Below are 16,108 nucleotides of genomic sequence, written 5' to 3'. Positions count from 1 at the left end.
GAGTGTGTGTGTGTGTGTGTGTGTGTGTGTGTGTGTGTGTGTATGAGGGGATACTCCCCACCCCCCCAATGGAAAAAAGCTCCACTGGGCGGGACTTTCGCAGTGCACGTTTCTCCTACTGGGCAAGCATTGAGCAACTCGCTCTGAGTTGGGGCACCCAGTGGCATCACCTGGAAAGATTCTCTCTGGTCACAGTGAATTTTTTTGTAAGAGCAGTTTCACTTGAACCTCTTTTTTTGGGATGGCCAATTTAAGAGAATAGCATGCAGATGTGAAGTTTTGTTTCGTGTTCAGGAAAAATGCCACAGAAACTGTTGTGATGTTGAACACAGCTTACAAGAGCAGTGCTATGGGAAAAACTCAAGTTTTCTCATTTCCAAAAAGGTGAAATGTCGATTGATGACAAACCTCATTCTGGACGCCTGCCAACTTCCTGAAAGGACAAAAATGACAGCTTCGTAGTGCATTTGGAGTTCTTCCACCAGGTCAGATTGTTAATCAAGCTTTCCATGTAGAGATTCTGAAAATATAGTGTAACAGTGTGCAACAAAAAAAGCCTGACTTGTGACAGACTGGGTTTGCTACCAAGACAATGCACCTGCTCACACAACCATCTCAGTGTGCCAGTTTTTGGCAAAAAACCAGCATGCCTCTCTTGCCCCATGCACTTTCCTCACCTGACCTCACTCTGTGCAACTTCCTTTTGTTTCTGAGAATGCAGAGGGACATGAAAGGACAGCAATTTGATGACATAGAGGGGGTGAAGGAAAAAGCAAGGGAGGTGCTGTTAGCCATCCAAACAGATGTTTGAAAAATGTTTCCAAGAATGGAATCACAGATCTGACAAATGTATTAAGTGTAATGGAGAGTATTTTGAAGGCGATAAAGTTGTTTTGTAAAATATTTTAAATATGTTGCTTTGAAAAAAGATTCTGTTTTGGAGTGGGGTACCTCCTTGTGTGGGTATATTATGTGTGTGTGGGTGTCTTTCTAACATGACTTTCTAGTGGTGGAGTCGGGGATTCCAGGGCCCGAGAGTGAAGTGACGGCAGTTGTAGGGGTCTGAGGGTCTCATGCACACATACACACACACACAAACACACAACATGCATGCATACACATATATACACGTGTGAGAGTGAGTTAGTGCTTCGGGAGGCACGTGGACACAGGCTTTGGGGGTGCTCTCCTTCCCAGGCACTCAGCAGAAGGGCAAGGTGCTCCCTGAGCACCACACGGGGCTCCATCATCTCCTGTCTGGGGACTCTGAGCTCTCCAGGGGGCGTGGGGAGGGAGCTGGGACTGCTGACAGTTGGTTTCACCCATTCGGGCTCCCTTGCTTCCAGATGGGATTTAAACGAAAATAGATTCTCATTAGTGCTTTCTCCTCCTCCTGTTTGGAAGCGAGAGGGACGGCTGCTGGGGACCAGGGCGCTCTGATAATTAAAGCCATTACAGGGCGTCTCTACAGCTCACCGGCCTGAGATGGTGCCTGGGAAGCAGTGGGGGAGAGGACTGAGCCCTGCTACCATCTCAACACCCGGCCTTGTCCCAGAGAGGGAAGGCGTGGGGCAGGGGCACCCACGGGCCCAGCAGACTGGGGACAGCCGCAGAACTGGTGACTTCTGATCTGTGCTCCCACCAGCCTGGCACCCAGTCCTGATGGACACTGGAGGACAAGGAGCACCTCCCCGGAGGTTGGCTGGAGCTGGGCCGGACATCAGGGTCATGGGTTTTGGGTGGCGTCCATTGCTTGGAAATGCATGGGTGGTAGTGGAATGTGAAGAGTCCACGTTGTATGTGCAACTGCGGCCCGTGAGCTTTGCCACAGCTTTTGGAAGGTGGTGAGGGCAGCAGGGCCACCCACTGGCCAAGGGCCGGCTTCCCTGCCCACTGTGTGTGTCCAGCTCCTGGCCAGCATCTGCCCCATGTGCTCACTCGGAGATGTTAATCGGCTCCTTCCCATGAGGGTGCTGAAACCTGGGGCTCAGCATGAGAGGACGTGCATGGGCCAGCCAGTCCTCTGAGCTTCCAGACGGCACAGAGCCTTGGCAACACACTGCGCTCTTGCACTGTCCAGATCAGGCTCCAAGCCAGTCTCGGGAAGGCCTCTCACCCCAGACCGCTTCCCTCCAAGACATCCCACCCCCACCCGAACCCTGCCCCATGATGGTGGCCCCCACGCTCTAGTCCCTTGGGAGAGGGTCTAGCGGTGTGGAGAAGCCTTCCCTGAGCGAGATGCTGTCCACTGGAGCTCTCTGCAGTGCTGAGGTTCTCACTGCAGCAGGCCGGAGTGCAGGTGTCAGAGGCTATGAGAGGCTGGCCTGGCTTGGCTCACCTGGTGGGGCCCCCTCCCACAGAGGGCCTCAGAGACATGACACCTGGCCTAGGCCACACCTGGCTACCAGGAAACCCCCAATGTTCCTGGGCTGCTTTCCTGTCTTGGATTCAGGAAGATGCAGAGGAGAAAAAGCTAGGTTTGGGGGGGGTGGTGGAGGGGGCCCTCCGGCCTGCTGGGAAGCTGCCTCTGCTGTGGGGCTGGCGCGAATCTAGCTGGGGGCCCCTCGCTGGGCCATCTAGTCGGCTCAGACCAGGTCAGGGACCAGGACACAGGCACGAGTGGTGAGACCCTCCCTCAGCTGGCTGCTCCTGGCAAGCCCTCCCCGACAGGCCAACAGCCATGCCGCATCCCTGACGAAGAGCCCTCAAGCCTTCGCTGCAACCAGCACTTGCAGAACCTCCTTCAGCTGCACGAAGCTCAGCCCCCGCCGGCTCCCATAGCTGCTGGCCATTCGGAGAGAAGGAGCTCGGTGCAAGGCAGGCCCCATGTCCGCAGGCTGTCAGGGCCCTGGCTGAGGGATAAGCTAGGTGAAGCCTGGGTCTTAGAGGCACTCAGGGGCATCCACATTGCTGAAGCCCCACAAGAGAATGACCAGGGATGTGAGACTGCCACCCACTGCCCCACCCCGCCATCTGTGCTCCTTCCTCTCCCTCCTGGGCCCTCGGCGTGGTGGGGAGGGAGATCCCTGTGCCGTGCCCCATGGGAATCCACAGTAGCGTTGGCCCCTCCTTTCTCAGACAGATCCTCAGCTCCCACTTTGACTCTCCGGCACCGGAGCAGGAATCAGGGACCTTGGAAGTTGTGAGAGGCCAGCACACCAATGCTCCCGGGACATTTCCCACCGAAGTCTGCAGCCAATTTGGGGGAGAGGGGGACATGGCATGGGCCGGGGGGCTGTGGGCGTCAGGAGAAGCTTCCTCTTGCTGATGGAATTGTGGGGTTTTGGTGGGTCTGTGTGGCAGCGTCTGGTGGCAGGCTCTCCTCTCAGCGGCTCCGGAAGGAGGGCGCCCCTCCTCTGTCGAAGGTATTCCAGGGAGACAGCTGCCCAGGCAGCCACCAAGTCAGAAATCAGCCGGATGACCCACTAGCAGCAGAGAGCGTCACACAAAGAATACTGCTTTATTGGGTCTATGCTCAGACTACAAGACAGCGGTGCAGATACCAGACGTCTTCCTGGGCGCAGGACCATCTACTGGGGGATTGCATGCAGGGGCTAGGGCTGGCCATGGGCGGTGGGCTCCGGGCGCAGGCGGGGGTGGGGGTGGGGGCAGGCCCCTCTGCAGGCAGCCTGTGCCCATGGTGTGTCGCCCCTGGGTGCAAACGTTATAGATATAGCTAGCAGAGAGGACGGTTCTTTCTGCGAGTTAAAAACGTGAAAGAGGGTAAGACAGCGCGGCACAGAAGAACATTCAAAAACCGATGCTTTCTGTGAGAGAGCTCTTTTCTGCGTTTCTTGACAACTTACAGCCACCACCCTGGTGCAGTTCAGGCATGTTCCACAGGGTGGCGTTGACTCCCAAGGCACAGTTTCTTAGGTCAACCATGGCTGTCAGACCCTGCCCCTTGTCCTATGAAACAGTGGGTCACTGCTAGTCACAGAGTGTAATAAGCTGTTAGCGATACAAAATGCAACAGCAGAGGCTACGCTAAACTATCTGCTAACGGGGACTAACTGGAACACAGACATGACTGCTACTGAAACATAGTTTTTGGTAATATTTTCTCATAGACGAAGCAGAGTTATAAGGCTTCAGTGAAGTAGTAATATTATAACTGGACAAATATATTACACTCCTTTTATAACGATATTTACAGTCCCTTTCCAACTTTGCCGTGTGGTGACGTGTGTGTGTTTCGAAGGCCTTTGCTGTCTAAAGTGCTTGTGTAACTGCGTGAGCTTGGGGCGGGAGATGCTGACCGGTTGGACTGGGGTCCTAGATGAGCATCCCAAAGTGGACGTGCCTACGGCGAGCTGTGAGAGCCTCTTGGTGAGGCCGACAGCCTCCCTGGTATGTGCATATAAATACATGCCTGCGTATGTACACGCATGCAGACGCAGGCTGGCTACACAAAGAGGCGGCTTCTGTCCGATGGCCCTTCCTGGTGCTGGTCGCCTTGCTGGTGCTGTCCTGGGAGCTGGGTTAGAGGCAGGACGCCTGGCTGGTACCTGCCGACAACCCAGCACTGAGTGGCAGACAGCGGGAGGGCAGTCCACATGGAGAGGCCTGAGATGACCACTGGGAAGAGTCCACACCACACGGAAGGGGCCACGTGATGGCCCATGGCAGCCCGGGAGAAGCTGAGGAGAGGGAAGACACTCATATCTGGGGTCCCCCCAGCCCTCAGCCTGTCACAACCTACACAGGAAGCTATGTGCGGGACTGGGACCCCGTGCCCAGAGGGCACATCTTGGGGTCAGACTTCAACACTAGGCCCCAGAAGAGGCCCCACAGGAGGGGGGCTACACAGCATGCCACCCCCACATGTTTCTGCTTGAGATGGCTTTTCCTCCAGAAGGTGGGGGCTGTTGTCTGGCTCCGTCCCTCCTTCTGGGTGCGCCCACGCCAGGCCTTCAGCCCCGGACACACAGGACCCAGGAGAGCTGAGAGGTTCCAGGCAACGTCCCCACTTGCTTGGCAGAAATCATTGGTGCGGAGGGTGGGTTGACCTCGGTGGGCACGTGGCGGCCTCTGGGGACCCCGGCATTGCAGACTAAGAGGGGTTGCTCGTGCTGCGTAGGTCGTTGCGGATGACTTCGTTTACTGCAAGGACACAAACGAGGAGGGTGTCAGGGCACGCTGTCTGCAGGCAGTGAGCAAGGGGGCGTCCCAGGATTCACTACGTTCCTGAGGGTGGGCCCCGGGGCCCCAGGAGGGGACAATGTTCCTGAGCAGCTTGAGAGGCACCCGCCTGCCCACCCAGGCCAGTGTCCACCAGGCCAGTGCCCTGATGCAGGCGTTTCACGTCCCCTTGCCACCCAGCAGGATGGGGCCCTCCCAGAGCCCCTGGCCCGGCTTCCTGTGGCCCGTCACTGCACAGGCCACGTCCAGAGAGCAGCTGGCCAGAGGAGCCTCGCCTGGCAGCTGCCCGGCTCTGCCCTTATTCTCAATGTCCCTGCAGTGGCCGGCCGACCGACAGCTTCCCACGCCCCGACCCATCCAGCGTCAGCTTGTGATTGTTGGCAGAGGGGCAGGAAGTGGTGGGACCTGGAGTGAGCTCCCGATGGTAAGCACGCAGCACTCTGGGGCCCTCCCGCAGCACCACAGGCCTGAGAGCGGAAGGTCACAGGAAGGCTCCCTCCACGCCACGCTTTCCGACCAAGCAGGGAGGTGGGCACTGGCGCTCGCGTCACGGAATGACCGGTGCCCGGAGAGGCTGGGCGCCGAACAGATAAGCCCATGTCTCTGCAGAGGCCCCGGCCTGTCTCGGGCTGCTTCCTGGAGCAATCAGCTGGTGGACATTTCATCACCCACCCGGCCCCTTCCCAGCCCCTCCCAGCCCCCCATCATTTGAAAGAATAACAATAACAGCAAGTGGTGGAGGACCAGGAATTGTGTCATGGGAGCTGATAGCAGACGCATCAGGAGCCCTGCTACAGCCAACACCCAGCCTTGCCCTGCCCCCAGCTGTGGAAGGGCATGTTTGGCTGGACTGCCCCCTGCAAATGCAGAAGCCCTCAGCGGGGACACACTGCTATGGGCCTGCATAGCCACAGGGCCAGGTCGTGGCCAACAGAGCCATGGAGTCCCCAGTAATGGCCTGGATGGAGAGCCACCGGGAGAAAGAGGCTCAGCATTCTCAGGGCTTTGACTCTGGTACGGCCCGGGTCTGATCGCTACTTTACAGAGAACTGCCACACCACAGCTGCTGCCCCCGGTGGCCGAGCAAGGGAGACTGCTGCACGTGGAACTTTTCTCATCTGGTCCAGTGCTAGACCTTCCGAAGACACTGTTGCAGGAGGCTGCTCCCAGGCAGAGATGTGGGACCCCCTGATGGTCTCACGCTTACCATGGGCTGCCACTTTCTAGTGGGCCACTGGGTCTGGGGTCCTCACACGGCCCAGTGAATGTCCTTTTGAGGGCACAGCAGGCCTCTGTGTCACGTGAGCCTGCATCCAACCCGGTGGCTGGCTGTTGCGCTTATGTCCCCACAAGGTGGACAGGGCCAATGCCCGGCACAGATGAGACTGCTTGTGCTTGGCGTCATTCAAAGTGCGAACAGCCAGCAGGCACCACTTGGCTTTGGTGTTCTTGACCTCTGTGCTGTTTAAGGAGCTCCGTGGAGCTGTGTCCATCACATTTTAAGGACCATGGAGCCTGGGGTCAGTTTCTGACCCCTGATGTGAGCAGCGCAGACAGGAGCAGGAGGCAGGTGGGGGTGACTTGCACCCTCGGGTGACCCCGTGTGGACACACCCTGCAGGAAAAAATAACATCTGTGTGCAGAGATAAAAGGGGAAACGACCTTCGCCGTGGGCTTCCCCTCAGCCCACAGTGCACCTGAGCCCAGAGGGAACTGGGGGGCCAGGGGAGGTGGCCTATGGGCAGGAAGTCACCTAGCCTGGTACAGAGTCACGTGTCCCCTGGGATGACCCGCCTCCTCTTCAGGGCGGGGAGCAGCTGGAGGGGTGTGGGGCAGAGCTCACGACCTACAGCTGTGTGTGGATGTGCCCGGAACATTCCATACAATGTCTACACATCAGTGTCATCCGACATATCCATGTTCCCAACCGATGCCGGCGCACATGGGCGTCCCCACAGCTCATAGCTCATGATGGCCTCCCCGCACCTGACCATGTCCACGTGTGAACACAAAGAGCAATGTCTCAGGGGACTCATGTCTGCTCACCCAGGTACACACTGATGACGGTGCAGCAGGAGACTTTACCATTCCCCACCCTGGCGGCACAGTGGGTTCTTGCTGGGTTACTGACCTCAAGGTTGGCCTTTCGAAACTGCTAGCTGCTCCGTGGGAGAGAGATGGGTTTCTGCTCCCATAGCAGGGACAGTCTCGGACACCCACAGGGGCAGTTCCACCCTGTCCTGTAGGGTCGCTGTGAGTTGGCATCCACTCGATGGCAGGGAGTTTGGTTTGAGAGCTGGTGGGACAGTGGTGAAGTGCTGCAGCCCGCCAGCCTCTCCGTCCAGGAGGCAGTGGAGGCAGTCTGTTTCCCTAGCAACAGTGGCCATGGAGACCCGCCTCTGCCCCCGGGGCAGCTCTGCTGGGGCAGCAGGGCCCTGTGACTGGATAGCCAGGGTGTCCCTGTGGAAAACTGTGCAGCTGAAGGGCCAAGCTGTGGTCGAGCTGTGGTGGCAACACCATGCGTGACCCCCATGTCCCTCAGCCACAGCTGCCTGCTCTCCACCGTCAGCGTGGCAGAGTCCCACCAGCACCCAGACCCCTGACCCCTGATCCACTGCCTGTGGTGACCCCCACGCCACGTGGCTGTGCCGTGGCTGCCCACGTGCCCGGTCCTCTCAGGGACACTTCCGTCTCTGATTCAGCTTTTCCACTGAGACGGGTGTGGAGCTGCAGGCGGCAGGTGACCGTCTGTGTCAGGCAGCCGGAGGGACCGTTCGCTCTCGGCTTCACGTCACTCGTCCCTGGGGCAGGATGTGGGGAGTTGTTAGACCACACTTTAATTTAATAAGAAGGGGTTTTCCCTTTTATTCAATTTTTCTCTAAAATGCTCCTAGGATGGAAACTATTGTGTTTTTTTCCCTAAACTTCTGTGTGGTGGCACCCCTGCTTCACTGGGGATGTGAGCCATCGCGCCGCCCACGGGCGCCCACGCCCCCACAGCCCTTGGAAGTCGTGTGAAAGAGGACATTAGAATTTGTAAAGCTGGAAAGTACAAAGTGCCTGCGAGGCTCTGCTCAGCCGCGTCTCCCGTCAGGGCTGACGGTGTGTGTGACAGAGGGCCACTTGTCACAGACCCCTCCACAGAGGACCATGCAGCCTGGCTGGCAAGCAGAAGGCCCCTTAGCAGAGACTGTGTCTGTCTTCTCTCCAGCTCACCATTCTGGGGCTCGGAGTTGGCGTCCCACCCTGGGGTGTGCATGGCTGGGGAGCATGACGCAGCAAAGTGCAGATGTGGCCTTGTGCATGTGGGCGAGCAGAGCAGCATACCTGCTGGGGTCCCTGGGTGTCTCTGGGGCAGCAGCAGGTACAGACGGGCTTCACGGCCTCACAGTGTCTCAGACTCGGCTGGGTGCCCACTTAGGTCTGAAACAGCACCTCACAACCTGGCTGGACCCAGAGGACATGCGCTGAGTGAAGGTAGCAGTCACAGAAGGACAGTGGTTATAGGGGCCACCAACATCAAGGGGGAAAACCGACCGAGGCTTTCCACGGGAAGGAAACAGACTGGCCCCGCTCAGTGTTGGCGAGAAGGCAGGCAGGCCAGGGCTGGCGCGGGCAGCTCTATCGGGACATACAATGGGAAGTAAACGAGAAAAGGCAAAGGCTCTTATGCACATCATGGTGATTGCATTTGTTTGTGAATATCTATCGATGGCTCTTGAATGCTGTTTAGACTGCTGGAGGGCAGGATTGGCTCTTCCATCTCCAAGTTTACTGACCCTGGGGTGGAGGGCAGGTGGGCATTAGCTTGGGCACAGGGGTGGGGGTGGAGTGATGAGAAAAATGCACAGTCCACTCTCAGAACTTCCAAGGGCGTCTGCTGGGCCTGGGTCAGCTCAGAAGCAGCAGGAAACAGGATTTTGGAATGTCGCCCCAGAGGTTTTGTCCAGGACATTGGACTTCACAGGAAGCGTAAGTACATTGAAAACTGCATGGTGAGCCCAACCCGGGTCGCCTGTGAGGAGTTTCCCCACCTCGGCAAGGCACCTGCTCATCCCGTGCGGGGACGAGGGTTGTGCTGGCAGAGTTCCGCTGTCGGAGAGACCCGTCCCTGCAGAAGGACACTGTGGCTGGGAATGTGGCGAGGGCCATCAGCCCGACAGACGGACACCGTGACTGCAGCAGTGGGCCTGAAAACAGGAACCACAGTGAGGACGGGCAGGACTGACCCTGGGCACCTGACACCACCACCATGTCCACCGGACAGCCCTGAACGTGTCCCGTCAGACTTCCTGTTTGCAGCCAAGACTATAGAAAAGGAGTGTGGTGTGAGCCCCTAGAGCAGCGGTTCTCAACCTGTGGGTCGCCCGATTCATAAAAGTAGCAAAATTACTGTTGTGAAGTAGCAACAAAAATAATTTTATGGTTGGAGGGTTACCACAACATGAGGAACCGTATGAAAGGGTGCCCAGGCCACCGCTTCTCCATGTTGCCCCGGGGGAAGGCCGGGACCACCCCTTCCTGAGACAGTGTAATTTCAACCAGACTCCCCACCATTACATTGATGCTGACTTGCAACGACCCCATAGGACAGGGCAGAACTGTCCCTGAGGGTGCTGAGCTAGCCCCAGAGGGAAGGAGCACGTGGTTTTGAACTGCTGACCTTGGGGCACGCCAGCAGCTCCCGGTGTGTGCTCTCCGCCCCAGGGTTGCAGACAGAGGGGGTGCTTTGCTGGTTCTTTGCTTAGTGAGGTACGGTGACCACAGCCCTCACCCATGAGGCCTCACTCCCGGCCTCCTCCTCAAGCAACGGTTTGTAGTTTCTGAGTCTGTGGGTCCCAATAGCCAAGGAGGGCTCACGCCCCAAACCTCCAGCTCCCAGCCCCAAGCACGGGGCACGCGGCTCCTTGGCCTGACCCTCCTGCTCACATACAGCAGCTCATGGACCCCCCTTTGGGGGGGAGGCAGCTCTCTGCAGGGGGGATTTCAAACTCAGGCCCCTAGGGCCTCTGGGCCTCAGGCTGAGCCCACTGCCCAGCCTCCATGCGGAGGCCCCACTGTGTCCTTGTGCAAACAGTCCATGCGCCGGACTGCCGAAGGGCAGTGGGAGCTTCCTGTCCATCCCGAGGAAGACAGGCCTGCCCATCTCTTTCCCAGGGTCAGTTCTCCTCAGTGCCCCTGGGGTTGCAGCCCGGCCTCTGGTCTCTGCTGCATCCCTGACAAGTGGTGCACCACATGGCCTGTGCGGGGAGGGATAGAGGAGTCAAACAGGGGAGGTGCTGGGCAGAGCCTCTCTTTCCAGGGCCCCGAGGCACCCCCTCCACTGTGCAGCTGGGAGTGGGCGGGGCAGCGGGCTGTGAGTTCCCTTTTCTGTGGGGTGCTTCTTTAGAACAAGCGACAAACATCTCCCTGAGCCTCCCTGCCCCCCAGCGGAAACACAGCCTTCTCCTGTGTTACTGGAACGCAGTGCCTCCTGCCCCAGTGTGTCTGAGCTTCACAGAGACCTCTGAGGGCCGTGGGACAGAGCCCCCGAGGAGACCACAGAGGGAGGGCAGGGCCTTTTCCATCAAAAGGACAGGAGACAGCCGCCACCACACTTCCTGTGCCCAGATAAGGAGCAAGGCGCCCCCTCCCCAGTCCCCGCTGACCGCAGAACCCAACCCACGTCCACACACCCTGCTGAGGTCTGGGTGTCCCTCCCCCCAACCCCTGGGCGTGCTGACTCCAGGCCCAGCGTCCACACACCCTGCAGAGGGAGTCCCCGGCACCAGTGCCCACTGACCCCAGAGCCTGAGTCTGCACTCCGGCAGAACAGCAGCTGCAGGGCTGCGCTGAGAGCCTGTCCGCCACCCCAGCAACTCTGAGTCCCTGTGCCTCCCAGGTCAGGGCGAGCCACTCAGTGAGGTGGGCGCTCTGGTCTGCTCTGGGACCTCCCTCCTCTCTCTCTCTCTCTCTCTGTTTTTTTTTAAGGGGGCAGCTGGTGAGCCTGCAATGATGCCTATTCATTCCCTCCTCCCTCCTCTCTGATGGGGCGTGCCTCCCTGGCTGTGGGGGATGGTCCTGGTCTGGGGCCGCCTCATCCGAGGCACACATGTGTGACACAGCACCACCCTGCTTTCAAGGGAAAGGTGTGCGTGTGACACTCACGCGTGTGCCCCATGTGTGCATGCCTACTCGACGAGTCTGGAGGAAGAACAGCGAGTCACACGAGGGATCACTGGTCCCCAGAGAATGAACACCAGCCGAGCCCAAGGCTCCCAGGGCCCCGCAGCACAGACAGAAGAGGCTACAGTGTGGACCCTTCTCCTGCGCCTCCCAGCTTCCTGGGTGGGGGGAGGCAGCACTCAGGGCCCGAGATCCTGCCCTGGCTCACCAGGTGGCTGTGCTGTGCTTGGGGAGGGACATGGGGAGGTTCTCTCCAGGCAGCTGGGAGCCACACTCACTGACCTGGTTTCTTGGGAGCTGGATTTGAGCTCCAAACTCCAAACCAATTGCCTCGGCCTTGGGGCCACCCTATAGGACTGCCCTGTGGTTTTCTCAGACTGGATACCCTGACAAGGTACACGGGCTCCTCTGTCTCCAGCCCAGCAATGGGAACCCAGGCACACCACGGAGTCCCAAAGGCTGGGACCTGATGTGGACACTGCCCTTTCTGGAAGCACCTGCTGAGGCTGGGTCTGCGGCCTGCGTTAGGACCCACTCTGGAAGCTTTTTGCCATGCAGGCGTGCTGATGCTCAGAGAGAGACATAGCACGCTGTGGACAGTAGTCTTTAAAGAGAGCCACGCTTGTCCTCAGATGCTTGGAAACCCGGAAGCATGGCTGGGGATAACTGCCATTGTTGGCACTGACTGAGAGACTAGTGTTCACCAGGGGCGCGCGCTACTCCACGGACAAAACAAACACCCCCAAGCCCAGGACCGGGCGGAAGAGCAGTCAGTTCCCTCCACTCCGCCCCACTCAACCATGGAGCTGCTGCTGGCAGGCCCCTGAGCTGACCCCAGGACAATCTGGCCCCCGAGCTGACCCTGGCAGGCCCTGAGCTGACCCTGGCAGACCCCTGAGCTGACCCTGGCAGGCCCTGAGCTGACCCTGGCAGGCCCTGAGCTGACCCTGGCAGGCCCCGGGCATTCTTGCTTGCTGACGCTGCCTCCCGCATGCCTGCTCTTCGCAGAACAAGACCTCAGAGGGTGATGGTCAGAGAGCATCACCTGGGTGCTTGTTCCTCAGCCTGAGGACACGCTGCGGAGACACAGTTCTCCAGGCCACCCCCAGTGAGGCCTCTGGGCTCACTGACCATGGGCTCCAACCTGAGCCCCCACCTGGACCACTGCCACAAAGCCCCAGGATGAGAGGGGCCTGGCCCAGCGGGGGAGGGGCTGCACCAGCTGCCCCTCAGGTGCCTCTCAGGCGCCAGCTCCTCACGCTGGCAGCCTGCCAGCCTCAAGGGTCCTGCTCGTTCCCCAAGGCTGACCCCTCCCTGCCCGGGGGCCGAGGGCACTCTGGATCACGTGAATTCTGAAAATGCAAGAGTTGCAACATTGCCCCTTGGCTCCTCTGTGGAGCAGTGGGAAGATGCGCTCCCAGAGCGCCGTTAAAACGTGACTCCTGTGTGGCCCGAGTCCAGGGCCTAGTTAAGCCTTTCCTTATTTTTACCTTTTTAATCACAGTACGGACGCCACGGGCTTTGCTATTTCTGGAGCCAGGATGGGACAGTGGCGTCTCAGGGTGACAACAAGTGTCCGTTTTAATAAAACATGACCCTCCCACCTGAGGTGCGCTGGCAGCGGTGGAAACGCTTGTTAGCGCGCCTGTCAGCCATCAAGACAGAATCATTTTCCTACCGCAAGTGCTGTTTCCTTATTTAGCCCAATACTCCTAGTAAGCAAACACCCTCTGTGGAAACTCCAGGGGGACCACCCGGGAGCACCCCCAGGGGGGTTTCTGCCAGTGGCCTTGCTCTCAGCTGCCAGGGGGCTAGCCTGGGCATCCAATCGGGGCAGAGGGCCATCCCTCGTCCAGTTAGCTCACCCTCGACCAGCTCTCTGGACCAGAGGGCTAGCCTGGCCCCGATCACTCAGTGCCAGGTTAGCCCCTGCCCGGCCATTGCTCACGGGATGGCGACAACACTGGCAGGTACGTTTCCGAAATACGTGCAGGGCCTCAGTTTCTGGGACTCTGTCAGCCACTGAGCGCACGGCTGCGGTACTCGGGCGGCAGGCTCTAGCAAGTGCGCCTGCCTCATAGATGGGCGCTGGGGCCATGGCCTGGCTTCCTGTCTGATCAGTCAGTCAGCGGCAGAGTCCCTCTAGTTGCTGTTGTGCTCAGGGCTGCACCCTGACGTCCTCCTCGCTATTGGGGTCTCCCCTTTTCAAACAAAGCAGTTCTACTGAAGGTCAGAAACCAAAGTCCACAGGGCCCCACCCAGCTGCACCGCCCACCCGGCACAGGTGCCCAGGGCCTGGGACCCACACTTGCAGTCCTTCCCTGCACCCGCCCCCACAGAGCCCAGGCGGCAGGCCACCCTGAGCTGGCTCCTCATCTCAGTGGGGGGAATGGCTTTGGGGTAAGCACGTGGCATCAATGCAAAGGACCAGCTGGGACCTAGCTCAGACATCTCCGCTGAGGGGCCGTGCACCTAGGGCCTGTGGGGACCCCTGCACCCTTACTCTGCTCCTGTGTACCTCGTGTGCCCCCAAGTCAGCCTGCACATACTCCCAGTGTGTGGCCAGCTTCCCAGTTCAGCGTGGCCCCCGGGGTACCGGGGTGCATTGTGGGGAACAGGAGGTTCGGCTCCATGGAGCGGATCTAACCAAGGGGAGCAACTGGCCTGGTGGAAATATGGGCGTGGCTGGGGTGTGGCACGGGAAGAGGCTCTCTGGGCAGGGCCTGCCGGGAGCTGGGTTAGAGAGACCAAGTGCGGATGCCACTGTCGCCCCCGCGGGTCACACCGTCCCGTCCACTGGAAGGAGGGCCTGCGTTCCCGCCAGGCTTTGGGGGCTCTGTCCCCCATCTGTTCCCACTGTGTTCCTCAACCCACTGGTATCAAGTCGAGTCAGATGCCTGGAGACCCTACAGCATGGGCTGGAACTGCCCCTGGGGGTCTCTGTGAGGAGAGTAGAAAACTCCATTGAGGGAGCCGCTGGTGGTTTCAAACCAACGGCCTTGTGGGCAGCAGCCCATGTGACCAGCATGCTGCCAGCGTTGACATCAGCACATGGTCAGCCAAGCCTCTGATTCTCACAGCCCCTTCCTTTAGGCCTCCTTGCTTATGGCTCAGACTCCCTCCTCCCCCTTTCTCCATTGCCCTCAGTCTACCCCCACCTACACCCCCATGACTGGTTTCCTTAGTCCCCCTACCACATAACTGGTTCCCTGACTCCATCCCCCACATGGCTGGTCTCCTCAGTCCATACCCCTACCATGTGGCTGGTTCCCTCAGCCCAATTCCCCACCACGTGGCCGATCCCCTTAGTCCACACCACCCACGTGACTGGTCCCCTTAGTCCCCCCTCCACTATAGGTCTCTAGGGACACTGTGCTCTCTCCTCTTTCTGGGTCCCTCTCCTCCCCCTCCTGGGGCCTCTGGGACTGGACACATCCCTGAGGGTCCCCCCACCCCCGTCATGGCTCTGGTCTGTTAGCAGCTGCTGACCTAGAGCTGGAGCCAGACCCCTTGGACAGGCTCTCGGGCACATCTGTCCACCCTCACTGACTGAACATACACGGGTCCCTCCCCTCGGCACCGGTGGGTGGCACGGGGCTGTCCTTGTTCCTGACATCCACTCAGGAGTCTTGCCTCCTTCCCGCTCACACCCCCAGGGCAGGTTCCATGAGACAGACCCCTGTGGGAGCCCCATATCCCTCTGTGAAGAAGGGAGCAGGGCACAGTGCGTCCCAGTCCTGCATGGGCCCCCTGTGAACACAGCTCCATAGAGACTGGGGGAGGGGCCTGGGGATGTCAGGCTGGCCACCAGCTGCCCCATCTTTGGGGTGAAAAAAGCCAGATTGGATTACGTGTTGACCATCCAATTATTAATCTTTATAGAACTATTGGCGTGTGCACACAATAATCCATCCATCAGGGTGAGCATGGTGGGGTGGACGGGGCCTCCGTGCCGAAGGCCCATTAGCTGCTGTAATTGCGAATTACGGGGTATCGTTAGTGCTAATCAAATCAGCAGGCCCTGCACGCTTCGCCCTCATCGACCCCAGCGGCCCTATGATGGGGTTGTCTAGGGTGTCTGAACAAGGGCCTGGCTGGGGGAGGGAGGGTCATCAGGCAGGGTCTGGCTGGGGGAGGGGCAGGCCAGGCATGGGCCTGGCAGAAGGACTCAGGTCAGGAAGGAACTGGCTGGGGTCAGGGGCCTGACTGGGCAGGGACCCACACTGCTGGGGACTGAGTGACTCATGGGCCATTCTCAGCCCCTGGAGAAGATGCTTCTAAGGACAGCTGGGGCAGGACCTTCTGGAGACCATGTGTTCACCATGGCTCCCTAGTGCCCTAGACACCACCACAGCCTGAGTCCCCCACCCCCACCCCGACACACACACCGAAGCAGGACTTGGCCCCAATCTCTCCAGGAAGTTCTTCCTGAGGGTCCTGACCACTCCTCAAACCCAACTGACCAGGTACGGCTGCAGGGCCATGTCCTCCCTGTGCAGCGCGTCAGGCTCAGCTTGGTGACGTAGCTCTTGCCCTTGGATCAGTTCTCCCTGAACACATGCTCTGAAGGGCCGGGGCCTGGCCTGCTCTGCCTGTGTGCCCTCGGAGCCTCCCATGCCTGGGGTGGGATCAGAATCCATGAACAGTGGCCAGCTGCAGTCTCCTGGGAACTCGGAGGCAACCCCTGCCAGGAGCTTCAGCAAGGTATGGAAACTAAGATCAAAGCCTTGTAGCCCCGAGGCTCACGTTCAGGGTCAGGGTTGGAGCCCACGGGCAGCGTCATACAAGAAGCACTTGCCCT

The 16,108-nt window shown here is 59.2% G+C and overlaps 1 protein-coding gene across 1 annotated transcript in view; it reads right to left on the bottom strand.

Moving 5' to 3' along the window:
• Positions 1–3,441: 3,441 nt before the first annotated feature.
• NFATC1 (nuclear factor of activated T cells 1) overlaps positions 3,442–16,108 on the bottom strand; it is a 98,304-nt gene continuing 85,637 nt past the window's right edge. Inside the window, exon 10 of the mRNA XM_045296275.1 lies at positions 3,442–5,103. Within this exon, the coding sequence (XP_045152210.1) occupies positions 5,101–5,103 (3 nt within the window). The 3' untranslated portion in view covers positions 3,442–5,100. The remainder of the gene's footprint in view (positions 5,104–16,108) is intronic.

Source organism: Echinops telfairi, unplaced genomic scaffold (assembly GCF_000313985.2).
Source record: "Echinops telfairi isolate 266 unplaced genomic scaffold, ASM31398v2 ScPeMD7_7400;HRSCAF=8409, whole genome shotgun sequence".
In the NCBI taxonomy this organism is placed as follows: Eukaryota; Metazoa; Chordata; class Mammalia; order Afrosoricida; family Tenrecidae; genus Echinops; species Echinops telfairi.
The sequence above is the reverse complement of the archived record's forward strand: the minus strand, read 5'-3'. Positions and strand labels throughout refer to the sequence as shown.